This window comes from Anas acuta, chromosome Z, assembly GCF_963932015.1.
Source record: "Anas acuta chromosome Z, bAnaAcu1.1, whole genome shotgun sequence".
NCBI classification, from domain to species: Eukaryota; Metazoa; Chordata; class Aves; order Anseriformes; family Anatidae; genus Anas; species Anas acuta.
The window spans coordinates 59,722,361-59,748,896 of NC_089017.1; the positions used below are offsets into that span (position 1 = coordinate 59,722,361).

Genomic DNA, 26,536 nt, shown 5'->3' on the forward strand with positions numbered 1-26,536 from the left:
AAGCAGATTTTATTGCTTTTGGAGGTTGTAATCCAGAAAAGTAGACAGGAAGAGAATTTACAGTGAAATATGGAAAAACTCATCTTGGTAAAATTTCTGACAAAGCTAGTCACTGGCACCCCGAGTCCAACTTTCAGAACGACACAGGGACTCTGGCAGCTGGATATCACTGAAAGCTGAGCTGCTGAGTGTTTAACGCCAAAGACTGCACTGACTGTGCAGGGGGCGTTTATTCCCTTTAAAACTGTTTTTGCTCTTGAAGTGACTGTAACGAAGCTTGACGACACGGTGAGGGAGATGCAGTCAAGAAACGCTTTCCATGTCTGAAAAAAGGCAGAGGGGCCTGAGATGAGGAAGAGGGGACGCATGACATTCACAATCCTCCAGTCACCAAGCCACTCTTCAGTGGGCCAGCACCTGATGTGAATTACAGCAGCCTCCAGGTTCCTGCAGTGTACGCTGCCAACAGCTCCTGGGAGCTAGTCCAGCAGTCACAAACCCCTGCCCCTCTCCTCTCCTCTCCTCAGGTCACTCGCCTTCTCCCAGGCAAACGGCGCAGGGATGGTCCTGGCCCAGCTCCACTGGTGGCTCTCCTCACGCTGGAGATGCTAACGAGGATGGATCTGCAGAGTTTGCACAGTTTTGCGCTGTAGAGCAGAAACTGAACCTTGACTTCTGAAGACAAGTATCTTCAAACAATACAGTTTTCATCCTGTAGATGAAAGGGCTGCTGAGGTGCCATTGACTGTCTTGGAAATTATTTTCACCAAAGAATGCTGGTATCTCTCCCGGTCTGAATTAACAGCCCTCCAGGGCTTGAGCCAAGAGTGTTCCTCTTGGTAACTGGATAATGACATTACTCCTCATTTCACTTACACCACAAGTCACACAGCTTGACGGCTTGGAAGAGAAAAAGCTGGTACCCATATTTCATTTAGTGTGTTTGAGGACGTCCATGATATTTAACACTTAATCTGATTTGTGTAAGTGCAGTACTGAGTGTGAACACGGGGAAAAGCCCCATTGGTCACACAGTATGTAACAGATACCTCTAGGGCTTTAAGCCTGGAGGTGAAAACAGACATAAGATAAAGTTTATTTCATGGTATCAGGAAGCCCATACTGGTGTTTAACAACTTGTACTGGATTTTGTCATACCTCTTGAATAACCTCACTGACTACTTAATAAAAAACTTCAAACTAAAACAACAATGAAAAGTGCTCTCTGCTGTACCTTGTTAAAGTGAGTATTACTTCCTTCGTGTTTAACCTATTCACTGATGTGTTTTGGCACTGATTCTGCTATGTAACATAACAGCATTTCTCAAAGGAACACATTCAAACCTTTTTGCCCATACTGACACAGTTATGGTCACATTGAGCACAGAGAGTGGGGTGGTATCTTATTCCATCCACCAGACACACCACGCTTCTTTTGGACTGACATCAGAGTATGTTTTATCAGGTTCATGAGAAAGATGTGGTCCTCGAACATATGACTTTTGGCATGATTGGTTAATCTAGCTGAGGGCAAATCCCACTGTTGGTATCATTCTTAAACAAGAAATGATCCAAGAAGAGTGCCCTTTTGGGGTGCTTTGTAAAAGAGCCAGCCTCTGCTTCTGCCACATAGATGGATCCCTTTGTATGGGGATGTTTCATCTGCGGCAGTCACAGGCTTCAGGAGCTGCACTGCCCCACAAGGGTATGAGTGCTGGGGTGCTGCATGGATTTAAGCTCTGTTTGGAGTCAGTGAACTGCCTTGTGACTGATGACAGGGGAAAAAAAGAAAAAAAAAAAAAAAGGAAGAAAAAAAGAAAAAACAGACAAAGCCCAACAACAATGAAGCTACTTGGGTTCTTTGATTAGCCAAGTTCAGCTGGAGGTCCCTACACTGACTAGACAAGTCTTTGATGGAAGGAGAGGAAAAACTTGAGATGATTATTCAAAAACAATTTTCCTGACCAGCATCACTTGGTTTTGCTTCCACTGAAAATTCAGTCCTCATCAAAAATAAAAGATTTCCTAAAAGTTTTCTGAAGTTTCAGTTTCTGAAGCAGTAGGTGCATTGACTGAGAGCAGCGCTTGTAGCCAATTTGCCTGTTGACAAGGAAGCTCCTGACAGGAAGCCATCTCTCCCAGTCTCGCAGATCTGTTGAAAAGCAACACCAGAAGATGGATCCCTGCAGGATAATCTCTTGGGAATCTCTTTAGTGGAAAACCTCCTGCAGCTATGGCTCATTTCTCTCTGTCCCTTGCTGAATACCAAAACATGGCACTTAAGTCAGGAACCACATGTGGAAGGTAAAAGTTCTTACAAAGGCCCAGCTAGCTAAATCCAAAAGGCTGTGAAAGGAGCAGGGCAGATGCCCTGCCCTGTACATGTTGCATTTGATCAAAAGTGATGAGGGCAGCACAGCAAATACAAAACAACCTGGGAGGATCCTTCCAGAAGAGGAAGGAAAGCACAGTGAGAAGGTGGTATTTAACATTACTTTCAAGCATTCTCTACGCCATCCCTCTCAAACTGTGTTTTCAAGGTGATGGTACCTGAAAACCCGAAATGAGGAAGCATATTTGCTACTGTTGGGCTCAGTATCACTGTATTTGACATTACCCTGCAGTAGCAACTGCTGGTTTTACTCTGGAAACTTTTGGATCATGCAATTTAACAGCGCGCCACAGTTTTTATGCCCATGGCTCTCCAGCTGGATTTTATTTCTCTTGTAGTTTGGTTGAAAGGTACAAGTGTATGAGTGCACCTTCATGCCTACACACACAGTGGGTCAATTGGGGCGGGGGGGTACATGCATGCGTATGTATGTATGTGTGTCACATCCACTTCATGTTGCAGGTTTCGGTTTACAGGACTTCTGGTGTACGATCAGTCTGTCTGGAAGGAAAGTACGCCCACAAATATCACATGGAACTAGCTGGTTCTGGGCGCTGATCCAGGCAGCCTCATTTAAAGCATCAAGATCATAGAAACCTTTGGCTGGAAAATTAAAAAAAGAAAGTATCAGTTTTCATTCTGGAGACCCACATTCAACTCTTTATGGAAAATATTTTCAGGAAATACCTGTTGACTGAGCCTTTCAGTTTAACCAAACCATATTGCTTTTGCAAATGAAAAAGAAAGAAAAGAAGTAAAAGTAAAAAATATATAAAAAACTCTGCTTTTTGTCCCAGGGGTTGAATTAAATTAACTTCAAACTGAATCATTCTGTATTGTATGAGACTACAGAGAAAACATCGTGCTGTCTGTTATGATATGCATTCTCTACTAATTATTAACATCTTTGCATACATACTATTATCAGCAAGTTTCACTTTTTGGCTTTACTTCAAATTCTGTTTAATAAGCATGTGTTATCTGACCATGGCAATGAGGGGGAGTGTATCATACTTCAGAATATGCTCTTTGTACTGCTTTGGGCAGGGGGGTCAATTTTCTTCCATTGAAGCCTGTGCTGGTTTTGCCAATAACTGGAGTAAAGCTTAGGTAAGCGTGTAACCTTATAGACAAAACCTACAGCTCTCCACAGCCACAACTGCCAGTGAGGTCATTGCACTAATGTACCTATTGTCATCTAAACACTAACCCAGCCTTACCCTCAGTTATTTTCCTTTTCAGGAAGAGTGACTGCTCAAAGATCAGGAGCATTCTTTAAACATCCACCTCAGACGTATTTTCAAGATTGTATTTCATTATAAAAAAAATCTTGTTTACTTCCATCTTGAAATGGCCTTGCACAGTGTTGCTACAAGTGGATTTCCAAAAGGTAGGTTGCTTAGTACCTGAACTTAGATCTTAGAGTCTTCATTTGAAGTTCATGAAGAAAAAGATCTGCATGGTTTGATGTGAAGATGTTTGATTCACCCTTTCCAAAAAGTGTGACAATACAGAAAAAGACTAAAAAATTGTTTTTGTCTTTGAACTCTTAGCAGCACACAATCTTAAAAGAAAAGGATTTGTGCATTTAAAAATATTCCATGGTTTGTGTCATTGGCACATGATAGAGCTCTTCATTAAAGGCCCATACAGTTTTAATATGATTCATATCCAATGGTTCACATAACCACAATAAGCCTTAGATCTCTTAATATGCCTGTTCCTAATGTTCTTTTTGTTAGAAGAGCAACCAAGTAAAGTTTCTTTTCTTGGCTGAGACAAATACCCCTTTTGCTTGCAGGAAATGAATGTGTATTTTCTGTACTTTGGAAAGTTTATTGAATATATAAAAAAAAATAAAAGAGAGAGAGAGAGGGAAAGAGAGAGAGAAAGAAAGAAAGAAGGAAAGAAAGATGACTTTCTCCTTGCAGGCATGTGTTAGGCATTCCACAAACAAAACACTGTGTAATCAGGGCAGCGGTTGTCTTCCCGTGACACTTGAGTTTTCAGAAAAAGATTTATGTAAGTTATAAAAAGTTTTATGTAAGCATTTAATATTTCTGAGCTTTTTTTGAACACTGACAGTTCCATTCAACAACAGGGGTAACTCCTCCTACTTAAACTGCGAAACTGAGAGACATGCAGTACGTGTATGTGGTCTGAAGGTCAGTTATAGCATTTACCAGATGATCGAGAGTAAGTCTTACGGAAAAAGAACAACACAGATTATTTTCTCGAGGCCAGGAGCATGAGGCAACCGCAGGGGGAACAGATTTAGCTCAAGCTACAGAACCGATCAGACTTGCATCAGCAAGCATTTAGGGACAGATGCTGGAAGCAGGTCAGTGCCCCCTGGGGAGCTGTGGGCACACAGCACCTCATAGGAGATGCGTGGCGCCTGATATGACTCATTGCACAAATGAGACAATTTTCTGATTCATATCTGGGAGCCTTATGCTGGATTGTTCTCTCAAAGAACAGTTGTCTTTCTGCTTCCACTCCCTCAAAATAAGAATAGCATATTTCAAAATAACCTGAATTGTCCTTTTGCATCCTCCTCTTTCAGATGGAATCCTCATTTTCTCCGTCTTTCTTACCACATAACATGTGTAATTAAAAAAAGCCTAACAACAAAAACAGCAAATACAATTGAAATGTCTTTTGAACCTATCTTTTCCTGCAGATTCAACTTTGCTGCTTGGCATCTGTTAACCAAGCCTCAATTTGATCCTCTTTGAGCTGTAACTGTTTTGTACAGATGATGAGTGTTCTCACCGGTCCTGCTTTCTTCTGTGTGTGTCTTCTGGGGACATATTTCTTTGTACTGCTGTAAACTGATCTAGTGTATGGCTCTTTCCCAGAGAACTGGAGGAGAAGTTATCTATTTTTCCAGACATTAAAGGAAACTGTGGGAAATCATGGAGAGTAAAAATAAAAAGTGGGTGAATTAACAGCCTGTGAGCAAGTGGTCCAAACCTGGCACAAAGTATCTCAGAACAGCTGGCAGGCCCAGGGAAAACATCCAGCTGAACTGAAATAACTTTATGTGGGAATGGAGAGGTCTTGGGAGCAGCTTCCAGGCAAAGCACAGATAAGATTTCATTTTGGTCCTGCCATGAGCACACACCTCTGGGATACACGGAGGAGCCCAGCTCTGTGAGGTGCTGGGGATCAGCTATTTCACTGATTTGAAGAAGCGGGATCTAGGCCTCTTACAAAACAGAACCCAAAGCACAAATACACATACTCAGCAGAAAGAGACTGCTCTTCTTATACTACACATATTTTTCCCAGTATGTTTATATCACATTGTATCACAAAGTAATCTTCTCAGGCTTGTAAATAAAAAGGGACCGATGACATCCACTGGATGTTCACTGCAGAAGACGCTGCATTTTTAAAATACAGGTATTTTAACAAAAACATAAAACTACAGTATATGTATTTATGCAGTGTTTAAAAATACCTTTTTTTTCTACCACTCCTCATTCATTTGAATTGTATTTCTTATTTCACCACACAACTCCTATTTCCAAGGTCACCTACTATTTACCTTTGGGTAAGTGCTAGTGCTGTGCCTTTTTTACAGCTAACAGCACAGGTGTAAAACCTGGCTGAACTATCAGTCCCAATGCTGCCTGAGGGATATTTTATTTTAACGACTGTATGCGTCAAGTCTGCACATTATTCTTGGATCCTGCTGCTCATTTTGCAATATGCATTTCTGCAGTTTTGAAAGAACTCAAAAAGTAATGATGTAGTGGTGAAGCAGGTTGCTAATATTTTTGTGTTTTGATTCAGAATATACTGACACATAAAGAGCACGGTCCCAGGAGGCACATCCCGCAAAGCAATGACTACTTTTATTTCTCCTGGATGGAGCACACAAAGAGAACAGGATAATTAACAGGAAGCTTAAAACAAGCCGTGATAACTACCTTCCCTTCAGACTAACTGGAGGAAAGAAGTAGCTGCAAACTGCTAAACTAGTGCTTAAAATTCTTTTTTTTTTTTTTTTTTTCTTCCTCCCACTTCCTTCCCCTTGTTTCCTGCTTGGTCTGTAGCTTACCTTGTATGGGATTGACTTCAGGCTTTTTGGGCTCTGGCCTCCTCAAGTGCTTGGGTAGCATGTCATTCTCTTGGTGCCATTTCTTCAGGCACTGTGGCTCATGGATGCTGATGGATGTTGTTCCATACTCACGGCCACATATGTAACAAATCACTGTTGGTGGCCGTCTTACCACTCGTGCCTGCAAATGGCAATAGTAAAGAAGGATAAGCAGTGTTTTCAACATTAATTTTGAATCAGAACAACTTTGAATGAAAACAAGCGTGTATGTTAAGAAACTGGTTCATACGTGTGAACTCGGTGTGCATGTTTCTGTCAGTTTTGTTACCTCTGGATTCAGTCCTGGAGCTTGTAGGGGGGACATTGCCTCATAAACTGGCCATTTGGAACAGGTAGGCTCCTTCTGCAGATACTGGGCTGAAAATTCGTGTGTGTCACCTAGTTAATACTTAGCTACGTAGATTTTAGCTCTTTTATTTCCCAACATCACATTCATGGAAATGCTGACTCTTCACTTGCAGAAACAACCCTTCTGCTTGATTGGATTGCTGCAGCACAGTAACCATTTTAAACATCAAAGCCTTTTTTTTTTTTTTTTAATCTATCAAACAGAAGTAGCATGGCCAGCAGCAACAGAAGCTTCCTCAGCTGAACTGCTGAGACGCGCATCCAGTAGCAGAAAGCCCCCATTCAAGCATCGTGTCTGGCCTTAGCATCTCCTTTAAGCTGGACAGTGAAGGCAGCTGCCTCAGGCTTGTGATTCTGGTCCCTCGCACTGTGTTACTTCTATTACAGATCAGTTAGCCGGTGGAATTTTTGGCTTTGAGGGATTAAAACCGATCCAGGATATTTCAGTATTGGGAGAAAAAGGAACTGTTTCTTGTTTATCCCAAAGACCTCAGTGTGAATTTTGCCAGTGATTTCAAAGAGGGCAGAGCTAGGCTCCAAGCAAGTCATTGTTTCTGCACTGCAGACCTGCTTTTGTTTGCAGGAAAAAAAAAAAAAAAAAAAAAAGCTCAACAAAAAGAAAGAAAAAAAAATTCCTCAAACCCAAGGCCCACAAATACACGTTCGAAGCTTGAAAAATATATAATTACTGTGGTATTGCAGATTATGGACTTGACTGTGTCTTTAGGCACGTCCTGTGCTAGGCGTGGTGTCAGCACCAGCCCTGCTTCAGGAGTAACGTGAAGGAGAAATGTGCCGCAGAGACAGGACTTTGAGACACAGCGAGGGTTCTTGCAGCTCTCACTGTTTCCTTCACTCCTGCCTGCAAAATGCCAGTAAGAGACAACCTACTCCCTGTCCTCTTAAAGGTAGGGGGAGAGCGTGCCAGAGCAAACACGGGAGGCCTTTCTCACTCAAACAAGGGAGGTGGGGATTTCGTTTTTTCCTCCGTGTAAGACAAAGCATAACCAGTTCCAGTATTTATGACTCCCTCTCTCAGCCCATCAGTGTATTCAAGAAAGTCTGGGCAGCTCTTCTCGCATTTATGCTACAGTCTGAAAATGTCATTAGAGAATAATCTGCATCTTTCTTTCCTGTAACACACATGTAAACTCAATTACATGAAGAAATACTACTCTACAAAGCGTATTTTTAATGGGAAAAGTTGGGCTTTGTCTGGAAAGTTCTCACATAGAAATGAAATATAACTTACCCAAAGACAGTCAATCTGAGTACTTTTTCATCTTCTTAACTTTCAAATGCAATTTCCTTAGTCATCTTTGGTAACAAGGTAATTGAAATATGAATGCATAAGCGTCTCTCTCTATTCACAGCTGAATATAGCGACTGCTGATTTAAGAGTGCCCTTTAACTTTTCTTTATCAGCTTTCACCAAGCTCCTTACTTCAGCTCTTCACCTAGTCTTGTCTGACTTGGGGATACGACTCTGGGTCCCGACAGAGACAGTGAGTGGTTCTCTGCAGGCTCCAAAGAGCTGTACATGAGGACACTGTGGCACAAACTGTTGGGGTTAGAGGACTCACTTCAGTGCGCATGTTTGTTATGTGCATGCTTACAGTGTTTTAGAAACAGTTTTCTAAAAAAGAGCACTAATTGTAAGAACACCAGGAGCACGTTTTCTTGTCTAGTTTCCATTAGCTATGTTCCTGCTGTTCAGTAAAACAGCTGATTTACTGGATATAAAGTGGGACAGATCAATTTGACTTACATTCATTACGTAGGATGCTTTTTATGGTACCAGGATGGTAAAAAGCAATCCTAGAACAAAAATGGAAATCAAGCTTGCCTGGCCTGCACTGCTGGAATCATTTCCACTGTATAGAGTATTATAATAAAAACAAATGTGTAGCTTCAAGAAGACTTAAAGTCCTGATTTGACCCAGCTGAAAAAGCACTTAAAAATAAATATTCACAATAAATTTAAAAGGAACATTGAAAATCACTGTTGAAATCAAGTGTTTTCTATCTTAAAAATATTTCCCTAGTGATTGTGGATAGCCTATCATCTCTGACTGCTTCACTCAAACCAGTTACTCTTGCACTAAAGCAATTGCAATATCTCACTGCTGAGCAGCTGCCACAGAGCCACAGGACAAAACTGAGTCCAGTGCAACCTGGATACACTTCCACAGCTCACCAAGACGGTCTTTCTGATAGTCTCACCTGAAAACCGAAAGACTGAATGAGCAATCCTGTGATCCCTCCAGACCCTGACAGAGTTAATAGGTGGGTTTTAGGGTGCAAGTGAACAACATCAGGCCTGCAGCTAAACAGAGGATTCTCTTTTCCAAGCTTGTCAGTTGAGACTGATTCAATGCTAAATCCTATTTGGTGAGAAAAATGATTAAGAAATCTACTGAAGTAGAATGTATCTGTTTTGTAACTAATTAAAGACTGCAGAAACAATAGCATGAACCAAAATTAATTCAAAGGAATCAGATCACTGTTAAGGACGGAATGACTTCTTCCAGAAATGTAGTGAGTCTGAACCATCACCTACACATTGCATACACAAATCCTTCTCTGCAAACACACTCACAGTAAAACAAAACAAAGCAACGATCCTCTCCTCCCCCCTCAAAAAAAAGAAAAGAGAACCCCACCAAAAACCTGAAGAAGAATACTACAAGATTACGACAGTTGTAGTAATAGCTCATTCATTGCTTAACTGTGGAATCCTAGGTATGATATGCTTTATTTGGCATTTCTACAGCTGATCGTATTTATCCTTCATTTCTTTTTCTCTTCAGAGTATGCCTACCCCAAATGTCACATCTGGAGGCCTGCAGTTTGAAACTAAACTATTTTTGGAATCACCACAATTTTCCAACCCAAACTACTCACAGGCCAGTGGCTGGGCTGTCTGCTCCCTGCTTTGTTTTTCACTTTTGAAAAGGGTAGTAAGAAAGGTCTGTTCCTGAGGACATGTGTTCTTATAAAAATACCTACAAATACCTCATGGTGCAGTTAGGCTTTCCTTTGGTGCCTCAGTATTTTCTTTCTTCTCCATGACTGCTAAGTGTGCCTGTGTTACCATGAATGAAGTCATTTTACTCAGAGTGCTACAAAATGGTGTGTTTTCAATAGACCTGACATTACTTGAGGTTAGCCCCAGGCTGCTGTTCTGGTGTTACATGAGGTCAAACCTTCCCATACTGAACAAAGCTTTTAATTTCTTCTTAAGCATATCCAACAAGACTGGCTCCCAAGCTCCCCTCCACAAATATTTGTCATCCAGGAATGAAAGTCACCTCCCACTTGTTATTTGTTTAATTGTCCGTGTATTTTAATGGGAGGAGGGGAGGCCTCCAGCTCTAGGCCACAGCTCTCATCATAGGCTTGACTTGCCCAAGGAACAGAGAGAGGTTCAGAAAAAAGATTGGCATAAGCACTTCGTAACGGCATCAGGCTGTATGAAAGCAGCAGCCTTTTCCAGACATTCCTCTCTGAAAAGCAAGAGGCATTTTGCACCAGGGTCAGAGGCAACCTCTGGAGCAGCTCTCCAGACCATCCAAAGGAGCATTTCACAGCCTTTGCCCCACCACAACAGCAGGCTGATGTCAGGACCGCTCGGGTGCCAAGGTATAAAACGACCTTGAACAACAAGGTAATTCTGCCTGGTGATGCAGGTTATGAAAGATGTTACCCTACTGGAATCAGCAGAATATTCCATTTTAATCCTGATGTGCTACCTTTAAAAAAAATAAATATGTATATACATACATCAGTACAATGAACACGGCACTTGTGTAAAAGTAGAAAGGCAGGAACTTCAATCACTAGCAGTGACAATATGCACTAAATTGAATTCAAAAAATTATTTCACTGCCTATTCTCATCTACTTTCTGTGTTTGCCAGCACATTTGCCGGTACTCACCTAAGAAGATATCATGAACTGCCACAATTGAGACAAAGTCTGTCATTTCCCACCCTCCTTTGAATTACAGGGCTGCTGAAGGTGTTTTCATTTTACCAAGTGAGTAGATGACTTTATGTAAGAGGAAGATACAACATCAACATTTTGTTATTAAACAAGTTTGCAAGACTTATCTTGCATTAAAATGAATTACAGGAACAGGAGAACACAAAAATCGGATTTTTAGGTAGTCAACACGATAAGAAGAAAACAGCAGATGGCAGCACCAGACGCTAGTGACACATCTGATAGGATTTTAGGCTCAATGTTATCACCATGTGTTGTCCAAAAACCTGTAAAACACATACCCACAGCAAGTCATGAATACTCACGTACAGAGGCAGGAGCACACATTTTGGTCTATGCAAGAATGAAAAAAAACACATTCTGCTCTACCACAAGTCTGAGTTTCAATAGTCCCAGACATCACTTCCATTGCCTAAGGTATCAGAGCAGAATCCCAGCGGTATGCAAGAAATAGGATTTCTGAGCTGACGTGGTGTTTGAGGCTCTGTGAAGTGTAGGCTGTTGTTTGTTTTACGTAGTCAGACTTGACTAACTCAGATCTGTTCATGTATTTGCAGAGCAAGGATAGAGGAAGCGACGTCTTAAGGAGGCTGTTGAGTGTCCAGCACTAAAGGCATTTAACACCAAACTGAGCAAGAGTTTGTTGGTAAGTATTGGTCTGGCTGATCCTGCACTTGCTAATGGAAAGATTTCAGTCAGACAAAAGTACCTGCAGCTGGCCAGGGGAGGCCCATGGGAGTGCAGAGACCCACCAGGAGCGTGCAGGTCATGCAGGAGTGGCTGACAAGGCAAGAGGGAAAAAAGAAAGACACGGGGAGCTACAGGCTGGTCAGCCTCACCTCTGTGCCTGCCAAGATCAGGGAACAGATCCTTCTGGAAACTGCGCTAAGGCACATGGAAAAAAAGGAGGTGATGGGTGACAGCCAACATGGATACACTAAGGGCAGATGGTGCCTGACAAATGTGGAGGCCTTCTCCAACAGGGTTACAGCATTGGTAGGTAGGGGAACAGCAGGTTACGTCACCTACCTCAACCTGTGCAGAGCATTTGACACAGTGCCACATTATATCCTTGTCTCTAGATTGGAGAGACATGGATTTGGTGGATGGACCCCTTGGTGGGTAAGGAATTGGCTGGATGGTCGCACTCAGAGAGCTGCAGTCAACAGCTCAGTGTCCAGGTGGAGATCAGTGACGAGTGGTGTTCCTCAGCAGCTGGTATTAGGACGGGCACTGCTGAACATCTTTGTCAGTGGCATGGACAGCGGGATTGAGTGCACCCGCAGCAGGTTTGCCAAAGACACCAAGCTGTGTGCTGTGGCTGACGTGCTGGCAGGAAGGGATGCCATCCAGAGAGACATGGGCAGGCTGAGAGGTGGGCCCGGGTGAACCTCATGAAGGGGAGACCTTACAGCGGCCTTCCAATACATAAAGGGGTCCCACAGGAAAGCTGGGGAGGGACTCTTTGTTAGGGAGTATGGTTATAGGAGAAAGAGTAATGGCTTTAAACTGAAAGACCATAGATTTAGGTTAGATATGAGGAAGAAATTCCTTTCTATGAGGGCAGTGAGGCACTGGCACAAGCTGCCCAGAGAAGCTGTGGATGCCGCATCCCTGGAGGTGTTCAAGGCCAGGCTGGATGGGGCTTTGGGCAACCTGGTCCTGAAGGTGTCCCTGCCCACAGCAAGGGGGTTGGAACTGGCTGGTCTTCCAACCCAAACCATTCTTTGATTCTTTGATTGTATTCACAGTATTACAGACTCAGTTGTTTTTTGTTTGTTCGTCTTTGTTTTCAGTTATTCCTCCCCTCTGATGTTTCACTGAATTAGGACTTTAAAAGAGGTGTGTAAGTAATTTACTGTCACATTGGCTAGGTCTGTTAAGAGAAACATGGACCTCCCCAAATGTTTTTCTCCTCCAAGAAGCTTGCAAAGTCTCTCTATAAGCTCAGCGTGACTCCTTCCCTCATGAGCCACCATAAGCATTATATGAATTTACATCAGCCTACAGCAAACAGGGCTGGAAGCTGCTTTAACTATAACCCTTCATTAATCAGGGGTAACTGATGTAATTCCTGCCAGAACCAAAGCAAACTGCCATTTCATTCCACCAGCAGTATATTTTAATAGAATTAATAAGCAGCTGAATAGCTGTTAGAGCAAGCAAATTAAAACCATTTGCTGGAAAAAGATGAAGACTGTACACAGGACCCAGACCTTGCCTGTGCTCACAGTGAATCAGCTGCCCCTCCATGAGATTAGTGCTTCTCAGCATCCTTTGATGTGTGGGCTTTTCAAAAATTTGAACTGGAGGTGGAGACCCTCACACAGAGAGTTTAAATCAATGGAAGAGATGCTTTCTTTGGCTACTTCTTAGAAGAAGTCTTCCAATCCTGAACAGCCACTGCAATCACAGGATGTTTCTTTCACTCTTTCCATACCCATCTCTGCTTTGAAAGTGTACCTCTGTACAGACGGACAGCTTGAAAAATATTATTAATATTGAGTACAAAGAGAGAAAAAACATCTTGCCTTCTTGAAAGTCATCACTAACTGTGAAGTCCTCTAGAGTCAATTACAAACCGCGAACTGTACGGCCTCATTAGTAGGGCTGCAATTGAAAAACTTACTGATTGGAAGTAAATGAGGAAAACTGCTGTTCACACACAGGGAAGAACAGATTGGAACACATTTCATTCTGGCTCTGCAGAGCTCACAGAAGTAAAAAGCGGCAATAATGTTGTTGTTCAACAAGTCAGCAGATGTGAGAGAATCCACACAGGGAGCCGACATGTTGTGCAAGAGGGCAGCGTTTTTACAGAGTCACTCTCAATGCCAAACCACATGCTAAACTTGTTTTTGTGTGTCACTATAACTATGGACATTTTTCCTCATACAACCACTTCCCCCTGTTTTAAACATACAGAATTGCACACGATGGACAAACTCTTGGCCTCACACCCACGCCTTTCATTGCACAATCACCTTAAAGCAATGCATTTGGTAAATGGTTCACCAGTAAATAGTACAATGCATTGTAAGGCAACGAGAACTTCTCCTTTCCTACAGCTGTAGGTGTACCTGTGCAGCACTTCGCACTGCGTGAAACCAGCCAATAAAAGACCTGAGGCGTGGACATCATTTGCTATTATCTATCAGTCAGTGGCCTCAAACAGCTTAATATTGAAATGCCTCACATTTTTATCCTCATATTTGCCATTGCCTCAATCAACTCAATTACATTGAGCAGCTAGAGAATTGGGGAAGACCATGCTTCAACTTTTAAAACCTTTTTAGAAGTGCTCTGCATAGCACTGCATTCCTTCATTCTTTTGGTGACTGAGACAGCTGAAGGCCGTTTTCAGAAGTCAAATAGGCAACCTAGAGTCCAAATCCCACTGAGAAAAAACATCAAGACATTTATTTTTGACACCAGGCCTAAATTTAGACATCTATCTTTTTAAAACATTCCAAGCCAAAAAGACAACTTGTGCTGAAACAAACGCAGGAAAAAATATGCCATTTTCCAAAACTTTGTGTAGCTTTTGGGTAATGTGAATCAGCTTTTTTTTTTTTTTTTTTTTGATCTGGAATCAAATTCAGTGGAAAGAAATGTGCAGTCTTATTTATTTTGTTGCTATACTCTCCTGCCTTTGAACATGCAGTCCTCAGTAAATTCATATTTCAAGCCAAGGTTAAGAATAATGGCAAAAAATGAACTTCACTGTAGCGCTTACAGAACAATGAAGAATTGCATTTCAGGTTAACTAAATAAAAGGGCCTAACATCTACTAAAACGTACAACATTCAAAGCTTGCCTAAGCTGCTGAACAGATTATCCTAATAAACTATAGCACATAAAGGTCCCCTTTGGGAGCATAACCCTCATAGGAGCACAGAGTACATGTACCAAACCACTCTCTTAAACAGAAAAATCAAAAGAAATCGGAGTAAGTAGTTTTCTTTATTCAAACAATAGCCCCCTCAGCTTTGCCTACTATTCAGCGAAGAAGCCTTGGCATGGAGCCAAAAGATTCTTCTGAAAGAAAGCAATTCCGAATTTTGATAAGAACTCAGTCTCTCCTGCAACAAAACACATCCACACCCTTTCACACAATGTGTGCTTTAGCAATTTACCTTCTCTAATGCGGCTGGTGCAGCCCCGCTCTTTCTCTGACTGGCCTTACAGGGATCTTCTCTTGCTGAGCCAGATTTATGGGGGTTAGCACCTGGCAACCCCACACCACTGCCATTTCCTTTGCAGCTCCTCTGGTGCACAATGAGACGGTCTGGAAGGAAGGTCCGGCCACAATTTCCACAGGGCAGAAGCTGGGCTTGAGCGCTCTGATAAGCTGCTTCGTTATCAGCTGTAAGCACGCAGGAACCACCAGTAAGGGCCTCAGGTCTCCGAGGCTCTGGTCTTCTCAGATGTCTTGGTAGCTGATTGTTTTCAATACGCCACTTCTCTAAGCACTGGGGTTCGTGTATAGAGATGGACTGTGACCCAAATTCTTTGCCACAGATATAGCATACCCTGAAGCAAGGTCTTCTTGGAGGGATGACCGGTCGATTCAGTGGCATCTTAGACATGTTTGAAGAGTCTGGCTGCTTTGATATTATTGCAGTGCCTGGCCGCCTTCTCTGGGGTCTAGCTTCTAGAGGTACTTCTGGCAAAATTCGGGGAATATCCGGCACATTTGATGGTGCAACCTGCTCAGAAGGCACGAGGGCAGAGACACTAGCAGGGCTGTCTCCAGCACTTGGCAGAGTGTCACTAGTTCTGTTCAGATTCTTTTTATTGACATTTGCTTCCATCAAGAGTACGTTTCAAGAAAGTTCTCTCTCTTCTACCCATAAAGGACTTGAGAAAGTCTATTATTCAGCATGGTCCTCCATCTCCTCAATTCAGTTTCATGGGCTGGAATGTACTAGAGCCTTCAAAGCTGGAAAATTGCATCTAGTCACCGTTTCAGTAGAGAAGGAGGGTTTCCGTGTGTTGATCTTTTGCTCTTTGGTCTTGCATGATCCTGAAACAAATTCAGTCAGTACACGTTAATAAATACCATATCTATGGTTACAACCAGTGGTTTATTACAAGGATCACTTGACTGTACTACTCTATTAATTTTTTAAGTAGTAGGCGTATAACATCAAATACCAACTATCCCTAATTATCACCTGAACAATGAAAATCTGAAATTCTAGACTCAGATGGTTCAAAGCCATGAAGGAAATGGAAGTGGAAAGGTTTGCATAATGGGAAGTATTTGAAATACATGTGCTTTTGAGTATAATCAATATCCTTTAGTTTAAATTTCTGACAGAACTGATACAGTCATTAATTTCTAAACTACTTATACTGATAGTTAATTTTCCTGCCTCAAGAGAAATGTCCCTTAGTTGAGAGATCTACATCCAGTCTCCAAAGGGTGATTAATTAACATGGAAAATCTTCCGAGTCTGCAGGTTGAAGCAAGTGACAAGGCCCCTTCACTCAGCACTTGTGAGGTAGTGTCTCAAGTGTTGGGTCTCCCCTTACAAGAGGGATGTTAACAAACCTTCTCTCCTTGATCACTCCCTGGTCTCAACAGAGGGGATGAATTTTCCTGCACTCTGGGATGAGGACACAGTTTTGTTGTTACCCTTGAGATGACAAACTTAAACTTTGTCTACAGCACTGAGAAGCCCTGAGTCAGTTCTAGCCTCCAAGAACAGATTCTTGGGGATAGATTAAGGACACAGGCAACAGTGGAAAAAAAAAAAAAAAAAGAGTTGCCAACAGGTCAACAGGTTCACATGACTTGCCAGGCATACAAAGATGTTTAGACTGTTGCATCCACACTGCTTGATTAAATACTCACAAGGCTCCATATTCCAGGGACACTTGTCACACTTTCTCCTTTTAAAAAATCTCCTCAGATATATTTGTACACAAATTGGAAGATGTGAGGATCATCAGAGCCAGTCTGTGGTTTGTACTGGAACACATCTCTGTGAAAAAGTATTTTGCAGCTAGCTCCTAAAAATAAAATTCCTGAGGGACAGCGTACTTAGCGCTCGGAGTTAACACCTCCTCTCACACTTTATTAGGTAACTGCAGTCTGTGGAACAATATAGTAAACCACAAGGCTGTGCCATCCTCTTGTGTCTGAAGCTATCAGATATGCATACAATACTCTCATATACAATATATCTATTCATATATAGTACACTTGTATGTATGTTAAAGGACACACAAAGCTATAGCACTGAAATTTTTAACTCAGGTATCAAAAAACGTTTTTGTTTGATCCCTACACAGTGTATAGCTTTGAAACATCCAATGGAAAAGCATGCTAAAAACAAAGAGAGACAGGTTAGCAGCAGTTCGGACAGGAACAATTAACAGTACTCAGGCAGCTAATTGACTCCAAATTGGTACAGTCACATTTTAATGAAATAATTTTTGCCCCTACCAACAATGTTGCCTTAATGTAAAAACTTGGTTGTGTAACTGTGTATAAAACATTAGTAAAGTACAACAAACGCCAAAGCTTTTCCCTTGTTTTCCTTTTAGAAGGTCTACATTTTCTGATCTTAACTTTAAAGACAGCCAAGCACGTTGTACCACAAATTTGCAAGGGTTTGCCCGTGTCAGTGAGGCAGCGTACGTGACTCAGTCAGGTGAGTGGTTCGAGTGTGTGAGGTTTACATCTGCAAATGAGCCGAGAGGCTACCCTACTGTACGGCCCTTTCAAAGACCGGGAGAGTTTCCAGGGAGGGTGGCCTGCTGGATGAATCCAAGTTGGGAATTAGCCAAGCTCTTTAGGAAGATGAAGGGAATGGAGAGCCAGGGAAACATTAAAGGGTCACGAAGGCAAGGGAGATAAGGGTTACTGGAGGGTCACAGGAAGGGAGCATCAGAAAGTCCAGCTACGCTCAGGGAACTTCTGAACTTCGCCAGATTAACGCTCGCAACCGCATGTCCTGTTCACTGATTTATCTCAGAAAATTTTCTGCTACCTGAGAGGATTCTTAAAGGAGCAGCGGACACCGATCTGACTGCCGCGTGAAGAATGTTAGGTGACTGAATCCATTAAAATTAAGAATGAATCAGTCAATAAAAGATGCTGCAAAGCACCCATTAACAATATGCCCTATTGTTGGATTTCCAAGCTTGCTATTGTAAATACTTCATAACAGAATTATGCTTCCTTGTGGGGATTACACCATTTGGTCTACATTTACTGCTGCCAAGCTGACCGTTATTATTTGGAAAGTTCCTATAAATTCAGTGTGAAATGAAAAGGCATATGAGCTGTTCAGACCTTATTTTCTCAAGCTCGGTAATTAAGATGTGGAAGTAAATCAGGTTTCGGATTTAAAATTTCTTTTCAAAACATAAAACTTTGTTATTTTTTTTCCCTCTAAAAATGTTATGGTATTATTTAATGAAGTGGGGAGGTACAGCTGATCATTGCATATAGTTTTTGGAAAATATTCATCTCCTTTGCAGTTCCACTGGTACCATACTTAAACAAATATCTCGTGAACTGCAATGACAGGGCAGGTTCCACTGATGGATGACATCGATTTAATTAAAAGGAACTGAAATGCAACAGCTAGTTCAACACCAGGCTGGGAGCCTCACTTTTTACCCAGAAGAGAACAGAACGACAAGAGTGCAAATAGTTCAGTACATCGCTTATCTTCTTGTGCTGTGCTTTTAAGCTTATCCTAACCAGAAAGCACAGCAATAGCATCATTATCCAGGCTTTAGTAATGCTGCCTTCTCTTTGCTGCCATGTGTGATTCAACCTACACAGGCAAATGGAAACTTCTACCCTGAAATGGCCTTCTTTATGTCTTCTTTCACGTCAGTGTTGGAACTTGGAAGCAAAGTTGACACATACGTTTCCTATTTCCTGTATGCAGCCTGTTCCTGAAGAGTGACCCACTCTGTTTTTCATCTCTCTTGAATCTCTCATGTAAACAATTCCTCAAAACCCATTATAAGGTCATTTTATAAGGCTGGATTCCTTAACTGAATTGAACAAAACATACTTGTGCTAGCTGGGGGATTAAATTGGCTGTTTCCAATGAATCCTCAACACTACTGCTTTTGACTTAGCAAGAATTCCACATGGAGACCTCCCAGATGAAAAGAAGAGTTTACCTTGTGGAAGAACACATTGCATAAAGCCTCGGGCTGCCAGAACACAACCGTGTTTATTCAATGGACAAAATATAGAAAAAGCTGTGATAATCTGGGGAACCTGTTTATGTGCAGCTTACAGATGCTGACCAACAGCATGGCTTCTCCTCCTGCAGCTGTATCTGACCATACGATCCACTTAAACTACACAGCTGGCTTGCTGTCATTGTTCCCCTCCACCAGCACAGAACAGGACACGCTAAATCCTTGCACCAGATAAACACAGTGCTCAAAACAAAGGTCACGGAGCTTTCAAGCTCATACATCTCAAAGAAATACCCCTTGGACATGTTTGACTCCCTCTAAAGGCAGAGCCAATTTTCATGTTTTGAGATAGGAGGGAGGACCATAAGAAAGCAATATAAATAGTGATTATACTGATTCCTTTACTGTTTTTAAAACAGTGTTTGATAAGCTATGAAAAGGATTTATATAATGTGAAGTTTGAGGTGGCAGTGGCTGACATCCAGGAGGCTCTTTGGAGAGGTCATCTGTAATTGCAGAGTGCTTACAAAATTAGGACTCACATAATGGAGTTATGAGAATGTCCTTGTGGGTTGCTCTGCCTGAGGAAGTGTATGGCAGGTCACAATGACGCATTAAATCAAGGGGGAAACATATGGCTCCAAAATGGTAGCATCCAAATACAACAGCCTGGTAGAAGTCCAGCTATGGATCAGTCTGTCAGTGTCAAAAAAACAAACAAAAAAAAAGAACAAATTCATTTTTGCTTGAAAAAGATACTGGTTAATCCAGGATCTTGGACACAAGGGTTCCTGGATGTGTAAACCCTTAATAATTCAAGACCCCACTTCACTATTAGGCAGTTTTTCCTTTGTTTGCCTTCAGTACCACATTTAGTCTTGTCTACTTATGCTGCCTGTTCTACTTATGTCTACTTATGCTGCCTCAGTGCTTGAAGTTACAGGCTTTCTCTTTGTGACTTCACATTTGTTGTTGAGTGGACCACTTAATAAAGGTGATTTAGGTAAACTGGAATTAATTCACATGCATTCTAAAAGAATACTTATTTGATTTGTATTACCTAACTTTACCGCTACAGAAATGATAAATGTCGTAAGTGGCTTTAAATGGGAAACAACAAGCAACAATTTATTGCACTACAGTAGTGTCCAGAGATCCTGCTTTCTCAGTCTGGGCTGTGCTACATAAAAAGACAAAGGAGAACAACTCAGACCAAGAGGGCAAAAGGCAGAGAAGGACAGAGATGAAGTGGTTCACTTAGCGTAACTCAAGTCAAAAGGAGAAGGAGATGAATATAGTTTTTTTTAGGGCCTCAACACTAAATCAGTCTGGTCACAGGGTTCCTGCATCTGATCCCTACATTTGTAGTCAAGGTAAGACATTTCTTCTTTTTCTTGTATTTATGGGTTTTCATTACATTTACATATAAAAGAGGCATCAGAAAGGACCTAACTGACATCCTGTGTTGAGCGCCAGAAATCCTTGCTTGAGGCTCTCTTTCCAAATAAAATGCTTTCTGTGAGGCTTCCCATTATTCTTTAAGGGAAATCATGTTGAATTAAATAAACATCTTCAGCTGTATTTTTTTTTGTCCTAAACGTTGTTTTGTATTGCTCAATTATAAATCATTTCTGAAATCTGTTAAAACAAAACACTGAAATATAAATTGGACAAAAATATTGGATAATTTGCACTATCTTACTGTTGGATCTGTTTTTCACTGGAAGATAAAAGGAAAAAGAAACAAAACATTTTTATGTTTCCAACAATATTTTTAGCAAATTAACCACATATTAAAACCCTCACATTTTTCCAGCTCGGCGCTGCATTTTGTACATGGTTCCTGGCTGGAAGAGTCTCCTCTGATTAGTCCTAGGCACCAATCTTTTCCCTCACTCATGTGAAAAGGATAATCTATTATGTGATTAAACATTATTAAAGACCACGAGACCACAGAGACATAAGAAATACACTGTTTTCTATGTCAGCTTGTTTCATCTTGTCATAGATGAGAAAAACCTGTTTCTATGCATCCTTCAGCCTTGAGAAATGTTTTGAAAGCTCTGAACACACGAATATTGGCATGTACCCCCATTTCTGGCAGCTTCATGACACTGTTAGTCTGTAAATCTAACATTGCAGCACCCTGGCTTAAATGCCTTATGAGTAATGCATACTCAGAAACATCCAGACATGAAGATTGTTCCATCAGAGCATCAGCTGCACGTATAGCTGTACCCTCTCCCCAGTACTATCAGAGGCTGGTGGTTACATCTCTAGACGTGGATGCAGCCAGATGATGGACAAGGCAGGAATGCTCAGAAACAAAAAATACCAGGCTGAAAAGCCACAGTTTCCTGATGCACACAGACAAGCTAGAACTGACTGAGAATTTTCTGACAAACTTTGTCTCTACAGTTAGAAGTGTTATTTAGAAAAAATGAAAACTTTCTTCAAAAATGTACCTATATTAACCACAGGACAGTAAGAACGAAATCAGGGTGTGTGTGTGTGTGTGTGTGTGTGTGTGTGTGTGTGTGTGTGTGTGTGTGTGTGTGTGTGTGTGTGTGTGTGTGTGTGTGAAATCAGGGTGTGTGTGTGTGTGTGTGTGTGTGTGTGTGTGTGTGTGTGTGTGTGTGTGTGTGAAATCAGGGTGTGTGTGTGTGTGTGTGTGTGTGTGTGTGTGTGTGTGTGTGTGTGTGTGTATGTGTGTATAAAGGTTCATTAGGACATAAGAGAAGGAAAATACATAACCTTGAAGCTTCTATATGATTCATATAAAGAACTAATTAAGGTGTTGGCATGATGGGCTAACTAGTCAACTAGGTTGACACTCAACCTAGTTAAGGATTTTTGTTATTTTCCTCTGACCTATTAAAGTGCCTATATCTTTCTGTGGATCTGATTCACTTCCTACTTAAACTTTTACAGGTCAAGCCAAAATTCACTAATGTCAATAGCAGTTATTGTTTACTTGACATTTGAGGACATCCTATGTTGTCCTCAAATGTCAAGTATGCTATAATTAGGTTTGTTTTATTTAATTAACTTCATTTGATTTAAGTTTATGACTGTGTTGCCAGAGAAAAATGGAGACTGGTTCTAGAGACCCAACAATTCTTCTGCATTACTATGTCCTCCTCTGCCCAAATATAAAGAAGAACTCCTTTGATTTAACAGAAATTGTAACCTTATACCGATGCATTATGACTATTAATAGTTAAAATATATGGAAATTTTAAAACATTTCTTGGTTGAAAAATGTAATATGTCATTAATTTCAACATTAACAATTCTGGAACTGCTCCAGCAATGCCATCGTCTCTCAGATTTCCTTCATGCTCTACAGCCAAAGTTCTTGCTTTTCGTAAGTAAAGTTACATTTTACTTAGTGGTGTTTTGTAACTGTTTAGGGTGTTTCATCCTAGTGTTTTATCCTAGTTTAACTCATATACAACTACTTAATGTACTCACCTCACTTTTTAAGTCAGTTATCCTGACTGCACATTTACTCTTGTGCAAAAATGAGAGAGTAGAAAAACATATCAGCATAGACACATACTCCCAGTTTGGGTGACAATGAGGATACCAAGCGTCACTGTCTTAATCAGCATCAACTGCTGCGAAATGTCTGTGATATTTAGCACCATGTAAACTATAGGGGGAACAGACTATGCATGTTTATCCTCTTCACAGCACAGGAGTGTGACAGCAAGCAGGTACTGAAGCAAGTGAATTTGCACAGCTCAGCGTGAGCTACACACACTTCCTAGCACAGGTGTCTTTGTTTACTACTTCTGTCTTTGGGACTAAAATGTGCAGAATCTGGCTTACTTCTATTGATTTTGATGGTGAATATGCCTGCACGGTGGGCACTTTGTGTGACAGTTTCAGGAAAGTAGGCTGAAAGTAAGCTGACCTTACAGGGAAAAAAATAATGGATGGATAGATGCAAAACAGAAAATAAATCTCTTTCACTCAAAAGCAGAAGCTAGGCACGTCACCTTGTACAAACTCAGCCAAGTCAGTGGAAATCAGAATCACAGAACCATAGAATATCTGAGTTGGAAGGGACACACAGGGATCATCAAGTCTGATTTCTGGATCCCCAAAGGACCACCCAAAAATCAGACCATGTGTCCAACAGCACTGTGCAAACGCTTCTTGAAATCTGCCAGGCTCAGTGCCGTGACCACTGCCCTGGGGAGCCTGTCCCAGTGCCCGACCACCCTCTGGGTGCAGAGCCTTTCCCTAACCCTCAGCCTGACCCTCCCCTGTCCCAGCTCCATGCCGTTCCCTCAGGTCCTGTCACTGTCCCCAGAGAGCAGAGCTCAGCGCCTGCCCCTCTGCTCCCCTCGTGAGGGAGCTGCAGGCCGCCATGAGGCCTCCCCTCAGCCTGCTCTGCTCTGAGCTGAGCAAACCAAGGGACCTCAGCTGCTCCTCATATGCCTTCCCCTCTAGACCCCTCACCATCTTGATTGCCCTTCTTTGAACATTGTCTAACAGTTTTATGTCCTTTTTTATTGCAGTGCCTCAAACTGCATCCAGTGCTCAAAGTGAGGCTGCTCCAGCACAGAGCAAAGCAGGGCAATCCCTTCCCTTGACCAGCTGGAAGTGCGGGGCCTGATGCAGACGGATAATAATTTGCATGTGCTGAGAGCCTTACACTAGAAGTTTAAAGTGATTCAGAGCAGGAAAGATATAGTTCCCTCAATAATCTGCCCTGCCACAGCTAAATTGTTCAGCATAAAATAAGGAGAAAACATTATCATCTTTTACAGAGTAAATCAACCTTAATCGTCTTGCAACAGAAACTGCTGCTAACAGGTGACTTCATAAAGTTTTTGCTGCCTTTATTATGGACAGTATACTCAGCTAGATAATCTGATTGCCATGGCAATTCCTATGCCCTGTAAGATACACCAGCTATTAAAAGAAGTATGAGTATAAAAATACACAGTGGACCTAGCGTGAGACTGGAGGGCATTGCAGCACAAGGCTGGTGATGGCTACTGGTAGCACAACATTCATTTCTGAGGGTTCTCTTGATAATGAATCTTAAAAACATCATTCTTTCACTTTTTTTTTTTTTTTTCCTCAAGGATCACCAGTGTTTTTTTAATTGGCATGACAGACCATGGCTGATAAACAATTGTTCTTAACTGGTCTTAACTAGTCGCACTGGCTTTGGTGATTCTGTAGTTTGTTAAGTTTAACAGTGGTCTTTTTCTCGATTTATATTTGAAGCTGTTTATGTTATCTGTTTACACTGTGTCGTCTTTGTTATTCTTTATATAAAAGCCTTTTTAAATTCCACGAGCCAACAGAAAAAGCATATGGAGAAGAAACCACGGAGAGGCCCCTGGTGGAGCAGGCTGTCCCCCTGCAGCCCATGGGTCCCCCATGGAGCAGATCTCGAGGAGCCCATGGTAGAGCACCAGAGAGAAACTGCTGTGACCTGGCCACAACTTGCATTCTCCATACATCTGCACTGCTTGGCACGGGAGAGGAGGCAGAAAAATGAAGCTGAGCCTAGCACGAAGCAGGAGTGGGGGGATGACGGGTTTAGTTTTGTTTCTCACCATCCTATTCTGTAAATAAACCGATCGTCCCCAAGTCCAGTCTGTTTTGCCTATGGTGGTTAACTGGTGAGCCATCTCCACGTCCTATCTCAAACTATGATTTTTTTCATCCTGTTTTCTCCCTGTCCTGAGAAGGGGGAGAGGCAGAGCACGGTGGGCACCTGGCAGCCAGCAGAGCCCAGCCCACCGCACTGCACAGCCATAACCGCACCCGGCGAGGACCAGAGCCACGTCCTCGGGAACTGAGTAAACAGGGAATGCAATTTACAGTAAATAACTTTCTGGTGAAATCAATGGCGTGGAGGTATAATAGGCGCAATCAGCTCAGCGAGTGTGTCTTAAGGAATTTTGTGCACATCAGCTTCAGGAAAAAAAAAAAAAAAAAAAAAAAAAAAAAAAAAAGCAAAGTTTTCTGGTTCACTTGTGCTTTCCAAGACCAACCAAAAAAAAAAAAAAAAAGCCTTTGCAGCCCCCCCCCCCCCAGCCCCTGTTTGCTGCATGCCCCCCGCACCCCCCCCCCCATCCCCGCCGCCCCCATTTTACCTCCCCGCCCGCCCCGTACCGGGGAGCGGGACGTGCGATGGCGCCCACGGCCCCGCTGTTGCCACGGCAACGGGTCAACACATGCAAATGTCGGCCGGCTCCGCGGGCGTCGATTGGCCGGCGGCATTGTTCGGTCACGGCAAGGGGGCGGAGCCTGGCTAAAGGCGGGAAGCGGGGAATGGCGGGAACCGGGGCTGGGCTGGGGCGCGAAGGGAGAGAGGAGGAGGAGGAGAAGAGAGCAGGGAGCGGGGAAGGAAAAAAGCACAGGGAGCCCTGACTCCTACACAAGCACTGCTCTCTTTTCAAAAATTCGCATCTTTTTGTCCATAAATAAATAAATAAATTATAATTGTCATACCAATTCTGTCACCCAAGACAGTAAACTTCCAGCTATTGGAATTCTACACAGTGGTGATGACGGCAGGTGAAAGTTCTGATTTCGCACCAGCAAGCAGTTCAGCTCCACAATACCACTCTCTCACTCGCTCTCCTCAGCAGGACAGGGAGAAAAAATAAGGTGCAAAGAGAAAAAATCTCATGAGATGAGATACGGACAGGGAGATCACTGATTACCATCATGGGCCAAGCAGAAAGCATAAGGAGATTAGAAAAAGCTTGTTCTCTATTACTAACAAGCTAGAGAAGTGAGGAACACAAAAAACAAATTAAAGACACCTTTCCTCCATCAACCCTCTTCTCCCTCCTCTCCTTGTATGGGGCAGGGGATCGGGAAATGGGGGCTGTGGTGAGCCCATGGCACTTTGTCTCTGCCACTCCCTCACGGTCCCTCTCTGCCCCTGCTCCCATTGGGGTCCCTCCCAGGGATGCCGTCCTTCCCCTCCCTTAACTCTGCTCTCCCAGAGGCCCACCCAGTGTCGCTCATGACTGAGCTCTGGCCAGCAGCGGGTCCCTCTTGGAGCAGCTGGGGCTGGCTCTGCTCTGACATGGGTTAGCTGCTGGGCTCAACTCTCAGAGGCCATCCCTGCAGTCCCACCACCACCAAAACCTTGCCACATAAGTTCAATACACAAATAAATTAATATTTTTTTTCGTCATAAATATTTATACAATATCGATGTTTTTATTAATTTTATTTACATAATAGCAGATACCCCCAAGGGCTATAGGGGTATCTTTTGTTGAAAATAGGTGTTATTTGTAGTTAAAATTGTATTATGGCTTTTGGAGGAAAAGATCTATCATCTAAACACAACCCCAAATATGTGTATCAATTCTAGTGTATCTGTCGTTTTCAATTGTGTGAACTCTCTGCTTAGGTTGCCTTTGTAGAACAATTGTTTGTTTGTTTGTTTGTTTTTTCTTAGTTAAAAACAGTATTGGCACACTCTACTACAACATA

At 42.3% G+C, this 26,536-nt stretch overlaps 1 protein-coding gene and 1 long non-coding RNA gene across 3 annotated transcripts; one reads left to right on the top strand and one right to left on the bottom strand.

Annotated features, from left to right (window-relative positions):
* On the bottom strand, nt 1-25,260 carry ZNF475 (zinc finger protein 475). Of its 2 annotated transcripts, XM_068667365.1 has the most exons (4): nt 25,177-25,260; nt 15,010-15,899; nt 6,462-6,642; nt 1-2,995 (listed from the first exon to the last, which is right to left on the bottom strand). In XM_068667365.1, exons 2-4 carry the CDS (start codon nt 15,685-15,687, stop codon nt 2,844-2,846), a joined length of 1,011 nt encoding a protein of 336 aa, XP_068523466.1. In that variant the 5' UTR covers nt 15,688-15,899; nt 25,177-25,260; the 3' UTR covers nt 1-2,843. The 2 variants fall into 2 exon arrangements, with proteins under 2 accessions (XP_068523466.1, XP_068523467.1); XM_068667366.1 differs by lacking the exon at nt 25,177-25,260 and having other exon boundaries at nt 15,010-18,195.
* LOC137848340 (uncharacterized) lies at nt 11,081-24,667 on the top strand. The gene is made up of 4 exons (XR_011091299.1): nt 11,081-11,290; nt 11,431-11,519; nt 23,581-23,878; nt 24,353-24,667. It is a non-coding gene; the product is annotated as an uncharacterized lncRNA (long non-coding RNA).
* Nucleotides 25,261-26,536: the final 1,276 nt, after the last annotated feature.